Source organism: Hoplias malabaricus, chromosome 10 (assembly GCF_029633855.1).
Source record: "Hoplias malabaricus isolate fHopMal1 chromosome 10, fHopMal1.hap1, whole genome shotgun sequence".
NCBI lineage: Eukaryota > Metazoa > Chordata > Actinopteri > Characiformes > Erythrinidae > Hoplias > Hoplias malabaricus.
This window is the reverse complement of record NC_089809.1, coordinates 31,042,945-31,065,244: the sequence shown is the minus strand read 5'-3', so window position 1 is coordinate 31,065,244 and position 22,300 is coordinate 31,042,945. Positions and strand designations below refer to the sequence as shown.

Below are 22,300 nucleotides of genomic sequence, written 5' to 3'. Positions count from 1 at the left end.
GTGGACGGACTGGCATCCTCTCCAAGGTGCAGCATCCAACAATTCTGGGTAGGCTCCGGACCCACCGCGCCTTGATGAGGACGAAGCGGTTGCAAAAGTCGAACAAATGGGTGGCACATAGGCTACATGTAACAAATGTACAAAACACTATCACATAGGTGACATGAATTGCATTTTTAATAGAACATCATATATACATTATCATTCCATTGTCTATAATAGTTCAGCTGCTCTGATATGGGTCAGCTTAAAGCTTAAAGCAGGGAAGTTCTTCTGAAGAACAGTGATTAGACACATCAGACACAAACTGCTTCCACTGGTGGAGATAGTTGTATTGTTATAAGTGATTCAAAGAATACTTCAGCACAGAAGGAGTAACAAGTACAGAGACAAAATAAATTGTCACCAAACACAAACGTACAAAATTGAATCAATAAATAAATCAAATATATACCATATAAATGTAATAGATACGTGAAGGCTATGTTTTATTTATTTAGATTTTTTTTCTTTTTGAATCTGTAGCTGGTATCATAACCTTTCTCTAACACATTTAACGGTGAAGGAGTCAATACTGAAAATACAGTAACTTTTTTTACTTTAATATTATCATTAGATAAACTCACAAATTATGTACACATGAGCTTTGTGGCCATGCTAGTTGAACAACTAAATTCTTCGTTATCCACAATATACAGTTAGAGCAATAAAGCGTTCTGGACGTAAACATCTTGTGCAGAGAATAAAATACTTTGCAACTATGCATGGTACTGGAGTACTCTCAAAAAATGTGCAGAGCCAAACAGAAAAGGCAATAACATGGCATACTCTGCCTCTTTTGGTGGGCTTGTAACTTTACATAAATACAGATGAGTCTCTCTCTTCTCAGGACATTAATATTAGTCACTGTCACCAGACAAACTCTTCATCTCCATCCATTATGATTCCTGCTCTTTTGTTTCTCTGCTCATCCTCCAACCTTAATGTCCATGACTCCTTCTCTCCTCTTTCAGCTCCGTCGAGTTCCTCGTCGTCCTCCAGCGACTCGGTGGGCAAAGCTGCACTCCTACAGTTCTACGAAGTCAAGAAGGGTCTTGGGCTGGGGACACGTGTCGCCGGCACGAGGGAAAGCAGCAGGAGGCACAAGAGACAGCGTATGGGTGTATGTGCACAGCATGAGGGTGAGGAACTAGATTTGTGTGTGTGTGTTTGTGTGTGTGTTTGTGAGTGGGTGTAAAGTAAGTGTGTGTTGAGCAGCGGCTAGCAGCTTTCTGATCTCTGTTCTGTGAGATATCTTAGTCTTTACTGGCTTGCTCTCAGTGAGGCCAGATGATCGCTGTGCTGGTTCTGGGCTCGGAAACGCAGCCTCTGCTTGTTGGATTTCTTTTTCTGGTCTTTGGTTTTGTGCTTCCCTGAACCCCCTGCAACAAATGCACAAGAGAAACAAAATTACACAAAGGCTATTCAAAAGACACCAAGTCTAAAATGTAAGAGCTGTGGAGTTATTTAAAAAAGTGTTAAATTAATTCATCTTTTATTTCAGATTCAGACAAATTGTCTTGTTTTGCAGTTTTAAGGTCTGACCAATATCCATTTATGTCTCTGCTTGGTTCTTTAAATCAAAATCTCTCTATGATTATGAAATCCATTTGTTTTGGTTTGTTTTTCCATGGTAATTGCAATATTGCTGTTAATTACCATAATATTCACTGTCAAACAAAAACAAATCTGACTATTAAGGCAGACCAATATTCACTGTAAACATAATGAAGCCACAACACCATTTAACAACTCTTTTATGTCTTAAAAACAAATATTTCTAGACACGGTAGCTCCAGCCCTTTCTTTCAATCACCATCTCCAGACTGTAGGGAGAGTCTGGTACCTTTCGTCAGTTAACACTTTACTTTCTCTACAGCAGGAAAAGGAATTTGACTAACACATTAAAGGACCAATCACAAGTCTGCTATTTTGGCATGATATGCCGTTGGAGACAGTGAGCCAATCAGAATGCGGTACAGCAAACTTAACGCACTGAAACGCACGTATCAGACTCTTCATCAACTTGTGGGCGGAGCATCTGTGGTTGGGACTAGTCCCGATCAAAAAAAATGTTAAATATCACAAGTTTATGAGGTTTACAACAGAGTAGAATGATAATAAAGAATGTCAATGTCTTGCAGAAATATGAATTAAAACATCTTCAACAAGACTTTCAGGGTGACACTGGCAGGTTAAGAAAAAAGCTCCAAACTGAACGACCTCCTCAACCCATTCCTCAAGCTCTCACACCAGCACAAATTCAGTGAAGCGAGAGAAGCAGGGGAAATTGCATAACACTAGTTCACCCTCTCCACCACTCTTAAACTAAGCTTAATGCAGCCCAGGTGTGAGCAAAGCATGCTGGGAAAGTGAAGAATGTGATAGGATCACCATGACTAGTTGATCCAATAGCAGTCAGTAGCATAAAAACCATAACAAATTAATAATTGTGAGAGAGTGGGTGGCTGTGCGTGTGTATGACCAAGGACCAAGGACCAGGGGGGTTTAGAAAAGATTCAATCTAAAAATGTTAGAGAAGTAGCCGGTGTTGGAGGTAGATATTATGGACAGATACCAGTAGGCACTTTCTAAGGTTCACACACAGCGAGAGTGCAGGGAAGAATGCTGCTGAAAATGATCTCCTCTGTAGTCAGATTTCAGCACTGGGCTTAATGTCTCCTTATTGCCCTCGTTCAGGCCGTTTAGCACAGCAAAATGAGGCAGGCCAGAGTAATGTGTGGCACGTTTATCTGAAATGAGCCACTCTCACACACGGCCGGCTGCTTTGGCTTGAGCAGCTGCCCAATTGCCATTCCCAGCACAGCACTGTAAATTCTTTGAAAATGATTTTCTTAAGTGGAAACAACCCTGAGAAAAGAGCGCGTCTGTTTTTGTGCTCTTCAGTGGCACACACACTCAAAAAAAAAAAAAAAAAAAAAAAAAAAAAAAAAAAAAAAGTTACTATTTTACTTAATGTTCCAAGGGCAATTTCCTGCTATTAATCCAATCACACTATTTTAGGGACGAAAATGTCATAGTTTAACAATTTGGCAGGATACAAAATGCTGTCTTCATGCGATGGCTTGTTATTTGTCCAGAGAGACCTCCAAAACCCTCTGCTCCCACAACTCTATAGTGAGCCAATTTGCGTCTCACTCTTCAGGCAGCGATGGTGATTTCCGTGAGCCTCGTTTAAAAACACCAAATTTGCTGAAATTCGTTGATAAATGTCACTTCAAATTACAGTCAGTTACAGGAAGGTTATGACTGTAGACACAACATACTGTATAAGTCCATCTGGACCATAGACATTTTTTTTTCCACTTAAACCACTGTTTAAAGAGGTCATTTTCATCCAAAACTGTGTTGCTATGTGCTTTATATAGAGAACCTGTGCTGTATTCAACTCAAGATGAATTACAACTGATGAAAAACACAGTTCTCAATTAAAAAGGCTTCTAAAGCAAACCAGAGCACTGTTTTCTCCTTCACACATTATAACAATATCTTGTTTGAGTAAGACTCGGGTCCTCAAGAGCTGGTGTCCTTCTCAACTCATCTGTTTATTGTGTTAAAAATAAAGTCTCTCCATGGTTTTTGTTTTTCAGCTGTAGACAAACCATTTTTGGTTCTTATGTTTTTAAAAACAGAAGGTCTTCACAATAACGCATCTAATTAACCAAAATGGTTCTCCAACACAGCCAGACTTTTTGGGCTAAGGTAACATTTGGTATAAGAATAAAAAAAGCACTTTATAATACAAAGCAAATGTAATGAATGAACGAATAAATGGGTCCTTTAATGAATAAGGGCATGAAGGACAAGGACTGTGCCGGCTTCTTTACAGCTACTGCTGATTTTCACTTACAAGACACATGCCGCTGTTCCATGACATTACAGATAACTCATAAACTGGGCACTCAATATGGCAATTTAATGCTCATTTCAATCTTCCATTATCAAATAAATGCTGCTAATAAAGAAAGAACTTTTAAGATTTTTCTGCTCCCCCACAGCCCCCAGTTTGAGAACTGCTTCCCTAAAGTGCTTCTTTAATCACTCTACAGACCTCTTTTTGGCTTAGTTTTAAGAGTGTTGGGAAATTAGCTAACCTCCAGGGCCCCAGATAATCGCTCCTGTTCTACAGCATGATGAGTTTTTAATATGTCAGATTAAGATGGACCTTATTTTAATGCATGCCCCATATTATGTTTATTTACACCAAACTTATAATGTAATGTATACTGAGTAAGGTTTGATAACTTATTCATTCTAAAGAATCCAGTATTCCAATAACTAAAGGTTGTCTTCCAAAGCTCCCAAATGTTTTTGTGTTTTGTTTGTGTTTTTATTACAACTCATAGTCCTTGAAAACAAAATCTAAAAAAAACTATGCTTTATTGTATAATATTTCAAAACTGACAGCTAGAGGGCAACCCACACCAACTGAAAGCCTCAAAACTACTCGGTCAAAGTAATGCCTGAAGTAGAAAATTAAATCAAGATATCTGAATCTCTAGTTTCCAGCCTTGTGGGAAAGTGATTTTATAATCAGTTATTTGTAAGTTATATACATACACAATTACCACCCAACCAAGCTTCATTTTCCTCTCGGCTGACTTGCTATTAGAAGCAGCACACTAAGCAGTAACTTGGATACGAGTGAGGAAAACTTTTCTAGACCCGCCCCCACCAACCAACCCACCCAAATAAACAACAGCCTTGCTTTAATGTAATGGGAATTAATTTGAGGTAAACACATTGGCATTGTCCAGAATGGTGTTTATTCTGTAAACAATCGGAGTCAAACTTTTTTGTTTGGAAGCTAATTTCATTTCTTTCAAAGACAAATGTTCCCGTATGCCAGCAGATGCATTTTCACATGAGTTTCAACAAACCATTTAGGGCAAACACTAACTAAAAACAATGTGTGTGTGTGTGCTACTCTCACATTACCAGACTTTGCTTAGGCCACATGGGAAATCATGGATAGCCACCCTTTGGCCGGGAAGAGCACGCTTTTCATTTGAGCTTGGAATCTATGAGAGAGTTGTGTATTTGTCTGCATATTATTTCCATGTGGCTTTTTAAGAAAACATTGTTTTCAAGTATCAGAATCATCACCCTCATAGAGTCTTATCAACTATTAGACAGTCAGGTTTAGCATTACAGTGCAATTATATGTTTATTAAGCCAGTAAAGGATGCTCTGTATCTTCTACTTAATTTTTATGATGAAAACAATGCTGTGCAAAAGTCAGAGACCACCATTTGTACGGTGAAAACAGAAAAACAAAGTGTAGCCTCAACAACTAAATATTATCACTTATTATCATTAACTTTTTCAATAGTGTGTCCATGCTTCATTTTCTGTTCTTTTAAAGAGACTTGTTGATGTTAAAGTCTGCGATCTGCATCTGTTTTATTTATTTTTTCTAGAATTGAAACAGGTGGCACCTAACATTAATAAACGCTCCCTTTTATTAATAATGTTTGATGAATAATAATTAGTAATGATTAATTTAACAGATGGGGAAATGTTTCATATCGTCTCTCTCTTTGCCAAAAAACTGGGCGAGAGTAAAGAGAGTTGAAGAGGGAGAGATGGAGAGACCTAGAAAGAGTGAAAGTGGCAGAGAAAGGCAAAGTCAACCTGTTATCAGAAAGGCCATGACCTAATGAAAAGAGAGCTATTTGGTCTGCTGTCCAACCCAAAGTGACTTCATCTGGATGACTCAAGTAGTTCAGGAATCGAAAGGCCTAATCTTATCAGTGCAGCATGCGGTTTAAGCAAATCGATGGCTGACCTCAGGAAGGCATTACGAGAGAGCGGTAAATGGGCCTCTCTGCGAAGGCTCTCCGCTCCTTCTGCTCAAAACCTTCTCATCTTTCAAGGGACCAACAATTAATAACTGTCTTCTCCACTCCAATGCTACCCCCCCCAAAACAGGGAGAGATGAAATGAGAGTTAGCGAGAAATAGAGAAAATGTTCATTTTGAGGAGATCGGGATGGGCCTTAATGCTAAAGCCAGCATTTTTTTTTTTTTTTTTTTTTTTGGCGGCTCATCGTTTTCATAAACACACCAAAGCATAAGCCATTATTTGTACATGAAGGAGAGGACTACTGGCGCCAGTGAGATTTGATTTCAGTGGCAGAAATTGGATTAGCAGCCATTAAGGGCCTCCTCACACATACATTTATAATGCCATGAAGGGGAATGTAGCTACAGCCAGCTCCCCTCAACTCACACTGTGGACTCCTCTGTCTGGAAGAGGATACACAGCACTTGCAAGTACCGGGAGCTTGTGAATCTCTTTCTCCCTCACTCTCGCTCACAGACACACACTCACACAAACAGAGAGAGAGAGAGAGAGAGAGAGAGAGAGAGAGAGAGAGAGAGCCCTGTTCCTTATAACTATCCTGCTTCCTTATATTATATATTCTCTTGTTTTACCTTGAGTGTGTGTGTATAACCCTAACCCTAACAGCATTCATTACAAGACTTTCCAATTCTTTTCCAGTTGTTACTGTACAAAATCAAAACAGTGCAACAAACTGAATTTATTTTCATTATTTTTAAAGGAGCTGTGTAAAGATGTGTAAAGAAAATTGAAAAAAAAAAACCATCATGGCTCCTACACACTTCAGACTTACAGCTATAACACCTTCAATGACAACAATGAGTAATACAGGTTTCTGTGAACTCACTCTGTTTTGTCAGTTAGGAGCAGTTCACATCCACAGCTAGAAAATAAGCCAACTGTCCACTTTAGATTTAGATCACTCCAACTCTCTTTATATTAAGTCCTAGTACTATACAGGTACATTACTGTAACTAAAGGTACAGAATGTACCGGTAATAGTATAACAGTGGTTTAAAAATCCAATTGTGTTCTCTATACGTACATTAAATTCCAGAAGTAGAGGTAATTATTTGTAAACTTTTATTATAGAACTGTGTAAGAGATCAATAAAGATTAAATACGGCGTGTGAAATCAACACAACTTTAAACTCTACAATTAATATACAATACGGTACAGTTATGTTCCCTAAATAAAGGTACGGATTATGTACCCTTGAGAATACCACCAGTGACGGTTTTTCTGACAGTGTAAGCAGGTTTCATTAAACTTCTCAGTGAGCAGCTCAACACAGTTCATGACTCTGAGCTTGATTTGAGAAGCAGAACCCTGGACATGAATCAGGACGAGACTCAAAAGACATGTACACCATGTCTGGATCTAACATGTACTCAAACATCATGTTCATTAGCAAGTGCTTCTCTGCTGAAGGAGAGCATTAAAAATAGTGTGTATTTTGTGTGTGCGGGAGAGAGAGAGAGAGAGAGAGAGTGAGAGACAGAGAGAGAGCAGCAGCAGCAGCAGCAAAGAGCCAGGGCAGTGAAGATTGAGTGAGATGCAGATGACTGATAACAGAGAAGTGAAATGTGAGGATGGAGGACAATCCTCGAGCAGAAGTTCATCTTGCCAACCAGCTGACAAGAGACTTCTCTGCAAAGCTTCACTTAGCTTAACTAGATTACCCTGGATCGCACTTCTCCTTCTCTCTTCCCCTGCTGTGCTCTGCTTACTATCAGGCAGGGTGATTAAAGACACATGCAATCCAGCTGAAAAATAGCTAATGTTCAGATTAGGTGAGTCATTATTTTCCCATTGTACATGATGGCAGGGCAGCTTCCAGGAGATTAAGGAGCAGGTTAGTGCACCCTGCCGTCTCACTGAAGCTCCATTTTACCCATGACACTAAAGATTAGCATCGTTAGCCTGAGAAAAGAGCAGAACATGCTCAGGTGACAGATTAATCCTCGTTCATCTGAAAAATTATTTCCATTTGATGCTGGATCATGTAATTGCAGGACTACTGTACTTTGGGTATTGAATTAAACAGAACTACACAGCAGATATCAAGACATAATCATTTATAGCGTTTATGATCATAAACTAAGACCTAGCTCTAATAGTCACAGTCCAAAACTGTTCAAATCTAGACATATGCCATTAGCAAATTTTAAGCAGGGAAGGACACTTTCTCTGTGTCTCCATTGTATTTTACTCAGCCCAAAATCAGTGGGATGCTCTGATCAAAATATCACAGTGATCAAACAACCCAGCTCAGTTCTGTGATTGGACACCCCCAGAAAAGGAGGCGGGACAATCCTAAAGCACTTGCCCTCTGTAAAAGATGTATTGTTTATCCCATGTTTTTTGACAACACCAATTGGTTGTTTTATTTCTCAGTTTGTGCGTTGGTAGGAGCTCCACATCCCCAAACTAATGTGCTAATGCACTCAAAACGTTGTATCCATAATGTCCACTTTGAACACCGACTAGACTTACGTAATAACCTTGAAAGCACAGTCAGCTGGAGTTAATACTATGACCTGGACGACTGAAAAGCTTCACAGACATCCTCAAAGTCTCAATTTAATGATCACTGCAGATGGATAGTGCTGCCCCGAACACAAATGCCTAACCGTCCGACTAGCACAGAACCCCCAGATGCTGTTGTCATGGAGTTACAACAACAGATGCCATGATTGCCATGAGGAGGCTGCCACAGAAAACCCAAAGCGAAGGAGTGCACAGCAATACCACAAATGTGGTCTGCTATCTCTCTGCCTGACTCACCCCCACATCTGGGCCTAAGTAGATAGAGCTGCAGTTGTGTCCCTTGGAAAATGAGGCATAATTAGCTTTAGTTACGTTTAATTACTGCCTAAATGTTATGTCGCATTTCTGACGAGTGACATAAAAAGCTCCGGCTGCTATATCAAAGACATCCTCGGTGCTATGTCAGTTGTGTCAGTCTCTGTTCATGTGTTTGTGTGTTCACATGTGTGCCTGTGCTGAACTGTTTTTTTTTGTTTTTTTTTTTTTTGCATGAACCTAACCTATTCCATTCTTGAAGAGCTGGTGTAAAACCGGACCTAGATTTCGATCTTCCAGGACCGCATTTGAATACCCCAAGTCTAAGCTAATGGCACCAGTCAATAAGAAGGAGGTGTGGCAAATCTCAGAGAGTGTGAACTTAGAAATCAGACCTCAATTATGTTTTTTTATCAGGTAAGACTAATTAAGCATGTCTTTCATATTTAAGTAAAAGCATATAAGTAACTTAAGATGGGCAGTTTTCTCAAGTTTTTGTCATCCAACATGAAAAATTATAATATTATACTGGTATATTGAGCACTGACATATTTTTCAAGATCAGCTGAGGTGTAGATATGCATTCTGCAACCTCAATGCTGAGTAAAATTCCAGACGGTTCCAGTAAAACTTTAAAATGCTATTGTTTGTCCGCTGTGATCCCAGGCGAAAGGAAAGGAAGACTCTCAAACTGCACTGTAACTATAAATTTAAAACCTCCTGTTCATGGCTGTCATGAAAATGGACCAAAAAAAAATAAATAAATAAAACAAGGAGGTGACCTTTTCACACCACCATTACACAAACCATTTGATGGAACATTTGTTTTCTATTCTCCCCCTGAAGCTGCATCTCCTGCAAGTAATGCAGGTGGTGGGAAGAGCAGCAGTGATGTGACCCTGTGTGTATGGAAAGTTCACTCTTCTTGCAATTTTGAATATTACAATTCTGAAAAGTCTATTAATAACAATTAATTACAAGACATCTATTTTTCTGTGCATGGTGTTAATACGCACACCTATTATAATAAAGAAAATATATGTTATGCTTTTCAAACCATTCAGATTGCATACGGTATACAGGTACGTTTCCAATCGTTTTTGTGTAACATATAACTGTAAGTGTTAAATTACACACTCATAAAACTGTCATGTTTTGGAGATGATGCATAAATTAAAAAATGACAATTCTCATTTGAATAAAAATAAAAACTTAAAATGAATTATTAATACGCCATAGTCACATCACTAACATCGAAATCACCACCTTTAAATCGTGTAAACCAAAGTCACATGTGTTTTGGATTCAGTATTATCCCTAAAAATCATAATGAGGTGAAAAATTCTTTCTCTAAAAATTTGCCATTTTTAATAATTATCAACAGTTTCCATTAAAATGACAAAAGAGCAGGAGGATGTTTGATATGTTATTTACAAATATACGTTAGACTAAAAGAATAATTTAAATCTTATTCGTATAACTAATACATGGCGGATACATCATAAATAATATCTGCAGGCCTCTCAGTTTTGCTCTTGTTCATACAGTTTCTGGATTTGTAGTTTTCCACTATCTCTGTTTTCTGCATTCATTCATTCATTCATTCATTCACACAACCACTGACCAGTGGTATCACTTTCATCAAAAATTACATTTTTTTAAAACTGTATTTGAAGGAGAAGCTTATAGTTGTGTATTCAAAAATGAAAACTCTGGACTCTCAGCAAAATGCAGTGAATGAGTAATGCATAACAGACCGAGTGGGAAGAAATGTGTGCTGGGGGGGGGGTCTTCCCTTAAGCTATTCAAAAAGACCTCACTGTGATGTCCATGGAACCATAACATACAGAAAGACATGTGAATGTGAATGTGGCATGACTGCTTCATAGGATGGCAAGAAAAGCTTGACATTTGTGTATGAGCTGTTAACATTAAAGCTTCTCTAAATGCCTTGCTGCGTTCTGCTGCTTCTTTACCCCAGAGGGAGCTACCGGGGGGTGCAGAAGGAAATTGTGCAGCATGATGTGCTCTGTATATCTCATTCCAGCACAAGGCCCTTCATCCCTCTCACCAATGGGACAGCAGCAGAGGAAATCTGCCTCATGTCTGGTGAAGGAGAGCAGAGCTTACAGAAAGTGGAAATGTCCATAAGGCTAAGAGGCCTCACCAAATCAGTTAAAGCTTTCACGCAACAGCCAAGGAGTGATAGGGGCGGGGAGAGATGCACTCTTTTCTTTGAAAAGCTTCAAAACCACATTCATGGCTGTGCTCCTTTTTTATAGCTCCATTTTAGAATTTATCTCCCCAAACACCTTTCATCTCTGTGAAAGTGTGCGTTCAAAGATGCATCCTTCAGAGAGTACCCTTACAAAACCAAAGAAAACAGACTGCGCTCTTCAGTACAAGCCGAGGTCTGGCCATAGGGCTCAGTATGTTTGATGTTTGGCCCTGAGAGGTCTAGAAGTGTGCTTCTCCTTATGATGAGACACTCAGTTGCTGCTCGACGCCACTCGTGCGGACTTCTGACAAAGCTGACGGCTTTTATCATCTACCTACAGGGGGCTTCAGGAGCCTAGAAGCAACCCCCTTCTGCCCGAAAGAAAACAAGGTGCTCGGAGAACATATGGCAAACATTTTCCACTGTGTATATGCACTTTCACTGCCTTTGATTGCCATGTAATTTCAGTTGGTGATTTCAAGGTTTCACCTAGTAAAATGGAGACCTGTTGATTTGGGCACTCTTGGCACAGAGCTGCCGAAAGGATGAACCAATGTATGAAGATGTTGAGGAATGTGAAGCAGTTTGAAGGCCTATTACTGGTAAACCCAAGCAAAGCCCAGCAGGGTCAGGACTCCACAAAGAACTACCGGTGAGAAAAATATGAGCATGTCAGGGAAAATATCCAACAGTAACCGCAGGGTAGCAGGGATTTGTCTAACATCCAGGTATTATTCTGTCTAAACCCATGAGGATGGGGCCAAGAACTTGGACAAAGTTTAAATTGGAAAAAAAAAATTATACCATAAACAAACAAGCACCAAAGGAGAGAGTAAAAGCACGTTGACAAACTCTGGGGATTTTTTTTACTGCAGAATGTGAACTTCTGAGAAATTAATAGCTGTGTCTAAGGACTAACATAAAATCTGCATGCAGAAAAATGTTTCATAGCATAAGAAAAAAAGGCAAACATTTGGATTGAAGAGGTTGACTTTACAAACCCTGCCATTCGTCTCTTTGCAGTTAGACTGTAAATGCATTGCGTGTAAGAGTCTCCTGTAATTTTGTGTTTTGCGTGAGTGTACGTGATTAATCTGACACAGTTAAAATGCACCCAAGCATACCAGTCTCAGCCACCCAGCAGGGGAGGATCTTTGTTTTGACTGGGTGCCTGTTTCACCATGTGGACTTGAACAGGTCAGACACTTCCACTTTCCTCTGGAGTCCCAATGCATCATCGTGTTCTGAGTATAAGCAGTGATGTCTTTATAAAGAAGCGCACAGAAAGAGAAGGGGAGGAGGGGGGAGGCAACCGAGAGAGAGAGAGAGAGAGAGAGAGTCACTGAAAGCCAAAGAGAAAAAGACACAAACACAGAACAAATAAATACAAATAAATAAGCAATGACTAAGAGGGAGAGTGAGATAAATAGAGATGGACAGAGAGGGTGAACAGGAGCTTCTAGAAACTAAGCTGGTCCAACTGTGCTCCAGATGTGGATGGCCATGATCCGTGCACAGAAGGTGGTCTGGGTCATGCCAGTGTTCAATCTGAAACAAACCCTAAACACACACACCATCAAGTGTTTGTGTGTCTGTGCATGAATGCAGCCGTGCGTACATGTGTGTGTGTGTGCATGAGCACATGTTTACTAAGCGGAAGTGTGTTGCCTTGCCATGTGTGTAAAGCATGCAGATGAAAGCATGTGTGTGGGGCCCCTGTGAGCGCTGACAGTGGGCAAAGCGGAGGGTCTGGCCGGCAGAAGGCCCAAGCTCACACTTTTCATTATTATCACATTTATTCTGATACGAGGGCCACACCGAGCCCCACAGGTTGAGCCTGGTGCAAAGTCAAACTGCTGTAATCCTCCCAACAATGTTTCTACACTCAAAAGCATGTGTAGAGCCTAGAACTGTAACAGAGGAAATCACATAATGCAATGATCCTTTACATAATAAAAGAATGATTTCTTTCCCTTTTAGACTTAAGAACGGCACGGGAATCCCAATAGAGCCTATTCAGGAAAGCTGTTTCCAGATATTGAAAAAATATAAATAAATAAAAAATAAAAAAATTTCCTCCCCACATGGGCCATGCTTCTCTGGGTTTGAGAGATTCGGAGAGGGGAGCTCCCCCTCACCCTGAGCCCTCTTCCACACAAGTCCACATGTTTATGGCTCATGCCTGTGGTATGACGATGGATTCTCCATATAAAAGCCAGCAGGATCATGGGGTGTTTCAAATATTGCTCTCCGAAGACAGTTGCTGACAGAAAGACAGGGGCCATATTTATTTTGGTCAGGGAGCAGGGCACTTTGTGGAGAGTTAATCAGAGACTCCTATCTCCCCCCAACAAGGAATGCCACTATGGCAGAAAGAGAAGAAAGAGTGTGTAAAAGAAAGAGAAAGTGTTTGTACAAGAAAGGAGTAGAAACAGAGAGAGAGAGAGAGATAAGTCTACTGGTAATCACTCCCTCCTTCTTTGGAAGATTTAAAACCAACAAAAGTTTCCAGAGGCCCCATGAAATTAGCAGAGACAGTGTGACGGATGAATAGAAAACAGGTGAGGACTTTTACACTGGATTATGAGATAAGGGCACCAACTCACCCTAGCTGAAAAACCAAAAAAAAAAAAAAAATATATATATATATACTGTACATGTGTGTGTGTTTGTTATGTTATATGTTCATCAGACTCTAAATATGAAGGTAGACCTGCACACTGGAAGACATAACTTTCCAGAGTCTTCCGGATTGGACTTGTGTTTAAGGAACTTTCCACAGTTCACTGATCGACCTAAGCAGATCAGAACCGAACCCAGTTTTGTATCCTGCGAGCAGAAGCAAGTAGCGTATTCGTTTCAGTCTGAAAAAAGTCAAGATTTAGATTTTCCCGTAACCAGGCACCCTCACGACCGCCAGTGGATAAACCTTGAAAGCCTCAATCAGTTGACTTGGGCTTAACCCCAGGATATCAGCAACAAACTCAACCCCCTCTCTGTAAGTCCTCTGGATCTAGAACCTTGCATGACAAAATGACAGCTCGAGACAAACAAGACCCCATTCAATGAAAGAAATGATCTTTGCCTGTCTTGATTTCAGGGGAATCTTACGAATGTATCAACACAAGGATCAGTAACTACTGGCGAATGTGGCTTGATTTTGACCTCAGGGCAGATGCTGGATCTCACATCCTCTAGACTCCAGACTTTAAGCTGTGAATGGAGGGGGAGTGTATTGCTGATGCGTGCACGACCACACTGAGGCGAGTTGGCGCTGAGGTGGCTCCCGCCTCAGCCCCGCAGATTCAGCTAATTAAAGGAAGATTAGTCCTTGGGCCCACCAGTCACAACAGGCCTGGGCGTGGGGCACGTATAATCACTCCGACACGGCGGCGGCCAAGTAGCAACTTCTACTGGCCCTGGGAAAAAGCTTACCCATGCTGTACTGCTGCCCACGTTGTTCTGTTCAGTCGACACGGACAAAAACTCATTATGATACACTTATCACTCTGATAATTCTAACATGAATAAACTCTGAATAGTAATGGGAGACCTGGTCACAACCACTGCCATGTCACAAAGGATACTGTTCAGAGGTGGAGGAATGAGTTTTTCCTAGCAAACTAGCTAAATATATGCCAGATATATTTTATATTTGATATATCTTTGTTTTTTGTTAACCTGTTTAGTACAAGGCACACATTGTCACATAATGAAGCAGCAAATGTATGAAGGTCAAACCATTGCTGCTAAACCAGATTCAGAAATAGAATGACATTGAAAATATATTTGATCTTTGTTTTATTTATTAGTGTCTTGCCCTGATCTACCCAGTCATAATTCAAGATTAATCATTTTTTGCGTCTTGGCTACAAAGCCAGATGTCATCAGTAGTAATATCCGTGGATCCCGTTCTCCTGCATCAGGCCTCTGGCTTTTGTGACAGGCCTAAAAACCTGACAGTAATCAAAAAGGAAAACTTGAGCGCCAGCTCTCTCCCTCTATTTTCTCTACTAACTACATCCAAGAGGTTTCTCTCAGTGGTGGCAAAAGTGCAGCACTCGCTATTTGCCTTGGACTGGTCGGACCATCACTGGAAGAAGCGTATTAGCTGTCTGCGAAGCGTGCCTCTGTGACGATGAGACGATGGGGCAAGACAAGAATGGCTGACACAAAGATGCTCAGAAATGTATTCAATTTTTGCTGATCTAATCCAAACACAGGCTGAGAATCAGATCAGATTGCACGGGGAAAAAAACCGAAATTGATCAGAGGAGGAGAACGAAGGCGTTTTGGCACTGCCTTGAAGTGCCCCGCTATTCAGGCATAAATACAAAGAATGCCAGATGAGGCTGTGTGTACATGAAAACAGATCTCTATGAGGGCTGCCTCTTTGCTGTGGAGGGGCATGCCTTGTCACGACGAATTAAAAAGCAATTACTCCTCTGTGGGCACCACTTCACTATGGGCTCCCATATGGCTCCCGAGTAGCTGTCTGAGCATCGGAGACCATTAAGCTCCTCCAAGGCTGCAGCCTCGTCCATCGTCACCAATGCTAGTAAGGACCCGCAGAGGCTAGAGCTGCAGTAGCCTTCTCTGTGGCACGTGTGGAGGCCCCAGCAGCCCCCGCTGTGTCCACATGTGCTGCCCACAAAGTGCAGTCCAGATACCTGTCAGCACTTAGTCCTGTTAACTGATGACAAAGGCACTAGATCCTGCTATTTTTGTTTGTTAGCACAGCACTAATCTTCCTGTGCAGTTAAAAAGTTGTTGTTAGTCAGGTGTGTGTTAGAATTGTTTCGATTTTCAAAGCTTCTCGACTGAATATTCAAAGAATGAGGTATTGTGATGTTCATGATTTGAACGTGATTTTAAGACAGCTTTTTAAAAATCAGTGAATGTTTCCTCACCATTTGCTAGCTCTCCGGTCTGTTTGTGTGCTGGAAATATGTCTGGTGTTTGGAGGCAGCCCTACAAACGACATCTGGGGGCATTTTTTAGATCTCCAAACACTGAAAAGCATGAAACATGAAGAGAATGTTGCTCTATTCCTGCTTCATAGGTGGGTTACATTGGCTTATTTTTGCTGTTCCATTTACATAAAACTGAGTACAATTTCAGGAAACCACTAACTGTTGCTAGAAAACAAAACAGCTTGAGTTACAAATGATGTGAATTGCTGTGAGAACAATAGTACTCAAGAATTTACTGCCTTTAATAATCACTAAAGAAATTACAATGTAGAATTCAACATCAGTTATGAATGTAATACTGTCAGGGAATCAAGAAGTCCACAGTAGCTACTAGGAAGTAAACACTCTGTGCATAGAAGGGAGATGGCTCATAATTTTATGTTACACTGAATTTTACACAAAAAAATCTTAAACATTCCTTGGCTGTGATTCTTGGAAAATGTATAAAAACAATGCATAATGTGACAATCCTTTAAACTTTAAAAAAGTAGTTTGGAGCTACAAAGTAGTGCAACTGTTAAAGGTTTCTCCATGTTGTCAAGAGAATTTAAATGTCAATGATCTGTGGCTAAGAGTCCAAGAGCACATAACTGTCCCTGCTGCTCTCACTCAGATGGAATGATACCATCATTCCCTTTTTCTCTCTCTATTGATCAGTTCAATGCTCATGTGGCAAAAGAGTTTAACAGTTGGCAATTTCTTCAAAGCATGTACCAGTGACACTGCGAGAAAAGGAAATACTTAGCTAGGATCTACAAATGTTTTAAAAGTGTAATAAACCTTTTTTGGCACCTTAATTTGTTAGAGTATATCATTCATTCATTCATTATCTGTAAGCGCTTATCCAGTTCACAGTGGCGGTGGGTCCGGAGCCTACCTGGAATCATTGGGCGCAAGGCAGGAACACACCCTGGAGGGGGCACCATTTCTTCACAGGGCCAAAAACACACCCAAATTCACCCCTATGGACACTTTTTAAGCTGCCAATCACCCGGAGGAAACCCACACGGACATGGGGGGAAACCCACACGAACACACCTCCTCACAGACAGCCACCTGGAGCGGGATTAGAACCCACAACCTCTGCGTGACTGCAACACTACCTGCTGCACCACTGTGCCACCCTTGTTAGAGTATGTAGTGGCTCCACACCAATCACCACACTGTTAGCTCAGGGCAGAGCTACTTATTCTAGAGACCATATAAAGTCATCAGCTGAAGTAGTGAGAGTCTCACACTCTCTCTGCATATCACATCTCTGCCTGTAAGCCTTACTTCTTAGTAAAGAGTGTTTTTCCCCTTCTAAGCTTTATATTAATGCTTGCACATGTACAATTATGTCTGTCTTCATCGCCCTATTTTCCGCCATCTGAGGACGTAAAAGCTGCTTTCCTGCCATCAGCAAAATTAGCCAATGAAACCCAATGGTGTGTTTCTGTATAACCTCAATCGCTCTAAATCCAACATTGGGGAATTAATGCAAGATTAAGCATGCATTTTGCAGCAATAAAGTCTGAAGCTGTTTTCACAACAGTTCATATTAGTGACATGAAATAACCTGGTGTTAGGACAGGGGAGGCTGATACGGGTCATTAGGGGCACCAGGGAGAACCTCTGTTCCGTGAGGCTGTCAGCTGAAATGAAGTGTTGGAAACAACAGTCACGTACTAGAAGAACAGCAAAAGTGCTGACAGGACTGCCTTTAGAGATACAGCCTTGAAAGCATCCTTCTCTTCTCTCCACACTTCTCTCCTCTCCTCTCTTGGCCAGGGAGAGATTTGATGACACGGGGAGAGGGAGGTGCAGAATGGTGCTCAGCATGCAGTTCGTTTTCGCAAGCAGTCAAGCAGCTATTAATAAACAGTGTTTATGGGCCACGCAGAAACCCTCCCCAGGGAGTCCCACCACAAACTGCCAGAAGGAGGCTGACATGCCTGCGGGGACGCGTCGGCCAGGCGACCGACTCCAAGCGTCGACTCAGAGCAGCCAAGCAAGGCTGATTTTGTATGCCTGGTGGCTCCTGTAGAAGTGTCTCAAAGTCTAGATACTTCTACAGCATCATCTGAATACTTTACATTTGATAAGGCACCGAGTTTTGATTGAGATAAGTGTTTGTCGAGTCAAACTGATGGTCAGGTCGATCTGTAAAACCTGCACAGGTCATGCAGCATACATTAGACCGAGAGACTGCCAGAAATCGTGGACCTACAGATATACCACCAATCTCTGATTTCCCGTATCCATTTAATCCATATCTATCTGGGAGGTTTGCTGTTACGTAACTCAATATTTATTCTACAGACCGGCGTCTTGTGTCTGCTGATAAGGGTATTATAGTACTTGCTGTGATCTTGCTTCAGCATCACCTTCTGCTTTGTCTCTGCAGAGGTGCAGCATCGTCTGTTTGACACTGTGGTACATGTGGACTTATGTAATCATATTTATGTCTCTAGATGTAATTGGTTGTGTAGCTGAATAAAAACTGTCATATTAGGTAGTGTTCAGGGACTTATTTACAAAGTCTCTGAAATCCAGTGTAATTTAAGAGGTCAGCTGGGACAAATACTATCCAAAGCTGCTGTTCAACAAGGCACTCTGAGCATTATTATTTAACGGCTGTGGCCCTTTCCTGGTCATCTGCACATGACTTTTTACTGTGTCCACGATTTTTATGACTCACACTGTGAAATGTCTACTGCTGCTTGGAAGCAAAATGTGCCAATGAAAGCACGGGTGATCGTAAAAATAGCTTTTCTCACTTATGTCCGTATAATTTGGCTAAATGTTATAGTTCTATTAATGCACAAATAATCTCAAGACCATGCTAAAATATAACTAGGAAGTAATGTATTATATTATATACGGTATAATAATATAGCTATAATATAATAGTAAACAGGGATTGTGGAGGTGGTGGAGGTAAATGGTTGTTTTTTTCCTTTTTCTTTTGGAGCACAAGAAAAGTCTTTTATTGTACTGCATCTTTTTTGGTTGCATGGTATCTGTTGTATCCTCTCTCAAATGGAGGCCTGTCGACACTGATCATGAAGTTTGGAGGAGCTGTGGTATCCACTCAGTGGACATCGTGCAGCCAAAAATCTTGTGGTCCCCTCAGGACACTTATTAACACAGATTTACATACACGCTGTCTCTGACTCACATTAGCCATATCAGCAGGAAGGAACTTTCCATAAGCTCTGCTGACAAGTGTTTTCTAAAGGGCTTGAAAAGGGAATGGCTCCACAGTGCATTCAATTAAAAACTTTAACAATGGCCTCCAATCATTAACCTCATATGAGATAATTGAGACCAGTAACTGGGCACTGCGGTGCCAGATTTTAATTAAAGAGGACTATAAAATAATTTGGGGAAAGGTCAAGCAAGAACTAAATCAGGAGAGGAAAGTACTCAAGCTGAGCCAGCACAAAGTATAGGAGGGATATGTGCCAGATAATCACCATTTCCAAACCAGAAATCTCCCTCTTCCTCTCTGCTGCAGAGTGAGGAGAGAGTACCATGACTATCACAGATTTATTCATCCAATTCATCTCACAGCTAACCTGCAAAATCTGGGCTCCAGTTCCAGTTGCCTGAGACCATTTGTGTCAAAAACACACAGGGGTCTGGACGCTGATCTTGACAAATGTCATTGAAATCAGGAGAATTAATTCCTTTAAATGACTTTTGGCGTCTAATATTTTCTCGCTGGCTGCTCTGGAACTCGTGACCTTCAAAATCTGAAGATGTTAAGGGAGATAAAAGGTCTCAAGGGAGGAAATAACTGAATAAATACTGATATTTGAGCAAAGAGCTACCAGCCAGTCTGTCCATAGACTTTCACTTCTGGGCTCCTGAATTGCTGACACTTCACAAAAAAACATAAGTCAAAAACACACACAAAGCACTAAAAGTGGAACTTTTTGAATGAAAATAGCTAGAGTTACAGGATGTGTTATCCCACGCTGACTTAAAATTGAAATTACATGTGCATCTGGTGTGGCAGTCTCATAACTCTTAGACCACAAGAGGTATAAATGTATTCAGGTGAGCAGGACTAAAAATACAGAGGGGGGAAATCCAAATTAATTATTACAACATGTCTTGCCCGATAAGCCCCCCCGTGAATATAGTAATTATTTTGATTAGCAAGGTTGGCCCATCAGTCCTAAACTAAACACTTTATGAAAAACGTCTCTTTGGCTGTGTTTACAGTAAAAATATTTTCCCCCAGACTGGAGTTCTCTTTTAGTAGTGAGACTACATGCAGCTAGTACCGCAAATAAGTCTCGAACAGAGGAGCGGAAACAGAGGGTGCCATTGAGGAAACCTGCACTTCATACATTTAGCAATTCCACAGAGATGAGAAAGGAAAAGGCAAGAGAAAATATACTCCAACAAAAACCTAGCACACTGGCTAAAGTGAGCATGGAAAAACACTAGTGTATCATGCATGAACATATACCACAGAACCCTTGGATCCACAAAGAGAATTTGAGGATACACAGGACACTGTTGACACAGATTATTATGAAACAGGTGTGTGTGGAATGATATGGTTCCGGTGCTGCACAGGTTTAGCTTTTTCTAGACCAGTTCCTCAGCAAGAAGCATTAATGAACACAAGGCCGGGGTTTAATGTAAGCCACACAAGATGAGTATCTTACCTCTCCTGCAGTGTCGCATGGGCATTTTGCATCTTCTGGATTCAGCAATCGTAGGACATGGTATTGTGTCCTTCGGTGGTTTCTTCACAATTTGCCTGGTGCGGGTCTCCAAGCCCCATTTGAAGCCACAGGTTTTGTTTCTCCTGGTGCATGACCCCCACTCGCTCCACTGACCTACTTCACAGCCCTCTACAATGAAGATAGGGTCAGGATTTAGAAATCAAATTGTTTTTTCAGGTGTAAAGTGCATTATATATGGCATAAGATCTTTAATTTAATCTGAATGATCAGTTTTAGTTTATTACAACTGATTATAATTGATCAGTATAGTTTTGATTACACAACAACTAGTTTTGAACACAGTCTGGTTGAATGGGAGAACGTCTACTCTTGTTTTTATACCTGATAACAACATATTCTAACCATTCAGCTGACCATTGGTTCCTAAATATCTATATCACTTGCTTTTTAGATGACATTTGGTTAAAGAAAGCTACGTAAAGCTAAATAAATAAATAAATCTACTACACTACTGTGTAAAATGGTCCTTCAGTCGTTCTTTTTAAACACAATTCTGGATCAAAATGGGCTTTCATGACACACTGTATTGTTTTCTCAAAAAAACTGTAATCACATCAAAGTATATGGCTTTTCTTACCTCCACACTCCATGCTGTCCTCAAGAGGGGCAAAGCCCTCAGGACACTTCTCAAAGCAGCGGGTTTTGTGCAAGTAAAAGCCAGGCTTGCACTTTGTGCAGTGCTCTTTGCTGAAGCAGGTCTCACAGTTTTCTATCCTGCATCCTGTAGAATGACAAGAATAGGAGAAAAAATACTAGTGAGCATATGAAATCACTGTCTACACATCTGGAACGGCTAAAAGTTTTAAGAGGGATGTGAAAATGTAATGCATCAAAATATGATTTGATGCTTGCAATTGTCTGCTCACAGCAGTGGGAAACTCCACCACGCGTGTTTCCCCCGGCAGAGTTTTTTGGCTGGGGATTTTATTTGTGTGTGTGAAATTCTGGAATTGAAAAAACCTCCACTGCTGGGGGTCATGATTGAATATCACCCTGTGACCACTTTTAACAATAAAGCAGCACAACATCAGGAAAGCTCTTTCCACTTTTCAAAGCACTGTAAATGCATGAGTCAGTTTCAACATTTAAGCACCTAAATTCTAACTACAGAATTTATCATAGTTAAAGAATAATTCAGGAATAATCTGAGTAGCTGCCGAGTCTTAAAACCAAAGGGTCAACAATTAGCCTATGCCCCGCCCCCACAAAAAAAAAAAAATAAAAACAAAAATAATTAAATTTATTTTTAAAATCCCCTTCAAGTACATTTTTATTCACAAAAGTTAAGAACATATACCTTCAAAGTGCAACAATGATTACAACAAAATATTAGTGCAATGAAATGTGATACTACATTCTGTAACCGACACCGCTCCAGGAATGTGAAGGGTATCACCCCAGTGACAGCTTAGTACATTTTTTTCTGGCAGTGATACATGTCATTTGTTCAACAAACCACTTACAATATCTCCTTGCCAAAAGCAGAGTACCTTAGGAACAATGTTCAAATTACTGGTTTGGCGATTTGGCTCAGGAATGATGCCCTTCTTTGGAAAAGGAGGCGACGTGCAAACACTTGGAAGCCCCTGTCAAAGACTGGTCAGTGCATCTGGTCAGGAACTCCATGACACACTCCTCCTCCCACGCCCCACCC

General features: G+C 40.7%; 1 protein-coding gene across 2 annotated transcripts in view; it reads right to left on the bottom strand.

Moving 5' to 3' along the window:
• Positions 1-1,175: 1,175 nt before the first annotated feature.
• The window catches only part of rspo2 (R-spondin 2), a 59,801-nt gene continuing 38,676 nt past the window's right edge, over positions 1,176-22,300 (bottom strand). For both annotated transcript variants that reach the window (XM_066683095.1, XM_066683094.1), the window contains exons 3-5: positions 21,224-21,367; positions 20,566-20,754; positions 1,176-1,421 (exon numbers count right to left, since the gene is read on the bottom strand). In XM_066683095.1, coding sequence (XP_066539192.1) covers positions 1,303-1,421; positions 20,566-20,754; positions 21,224-21,367 — 452 coding nt within the window. In that variant the 3' untranslated portion in view covers positions 1,176-1,302. The remainder of the gene's footprint in view (positions 1,422-20,565; positions 20,755-21,223; positions 21,368-22,300) is intronic.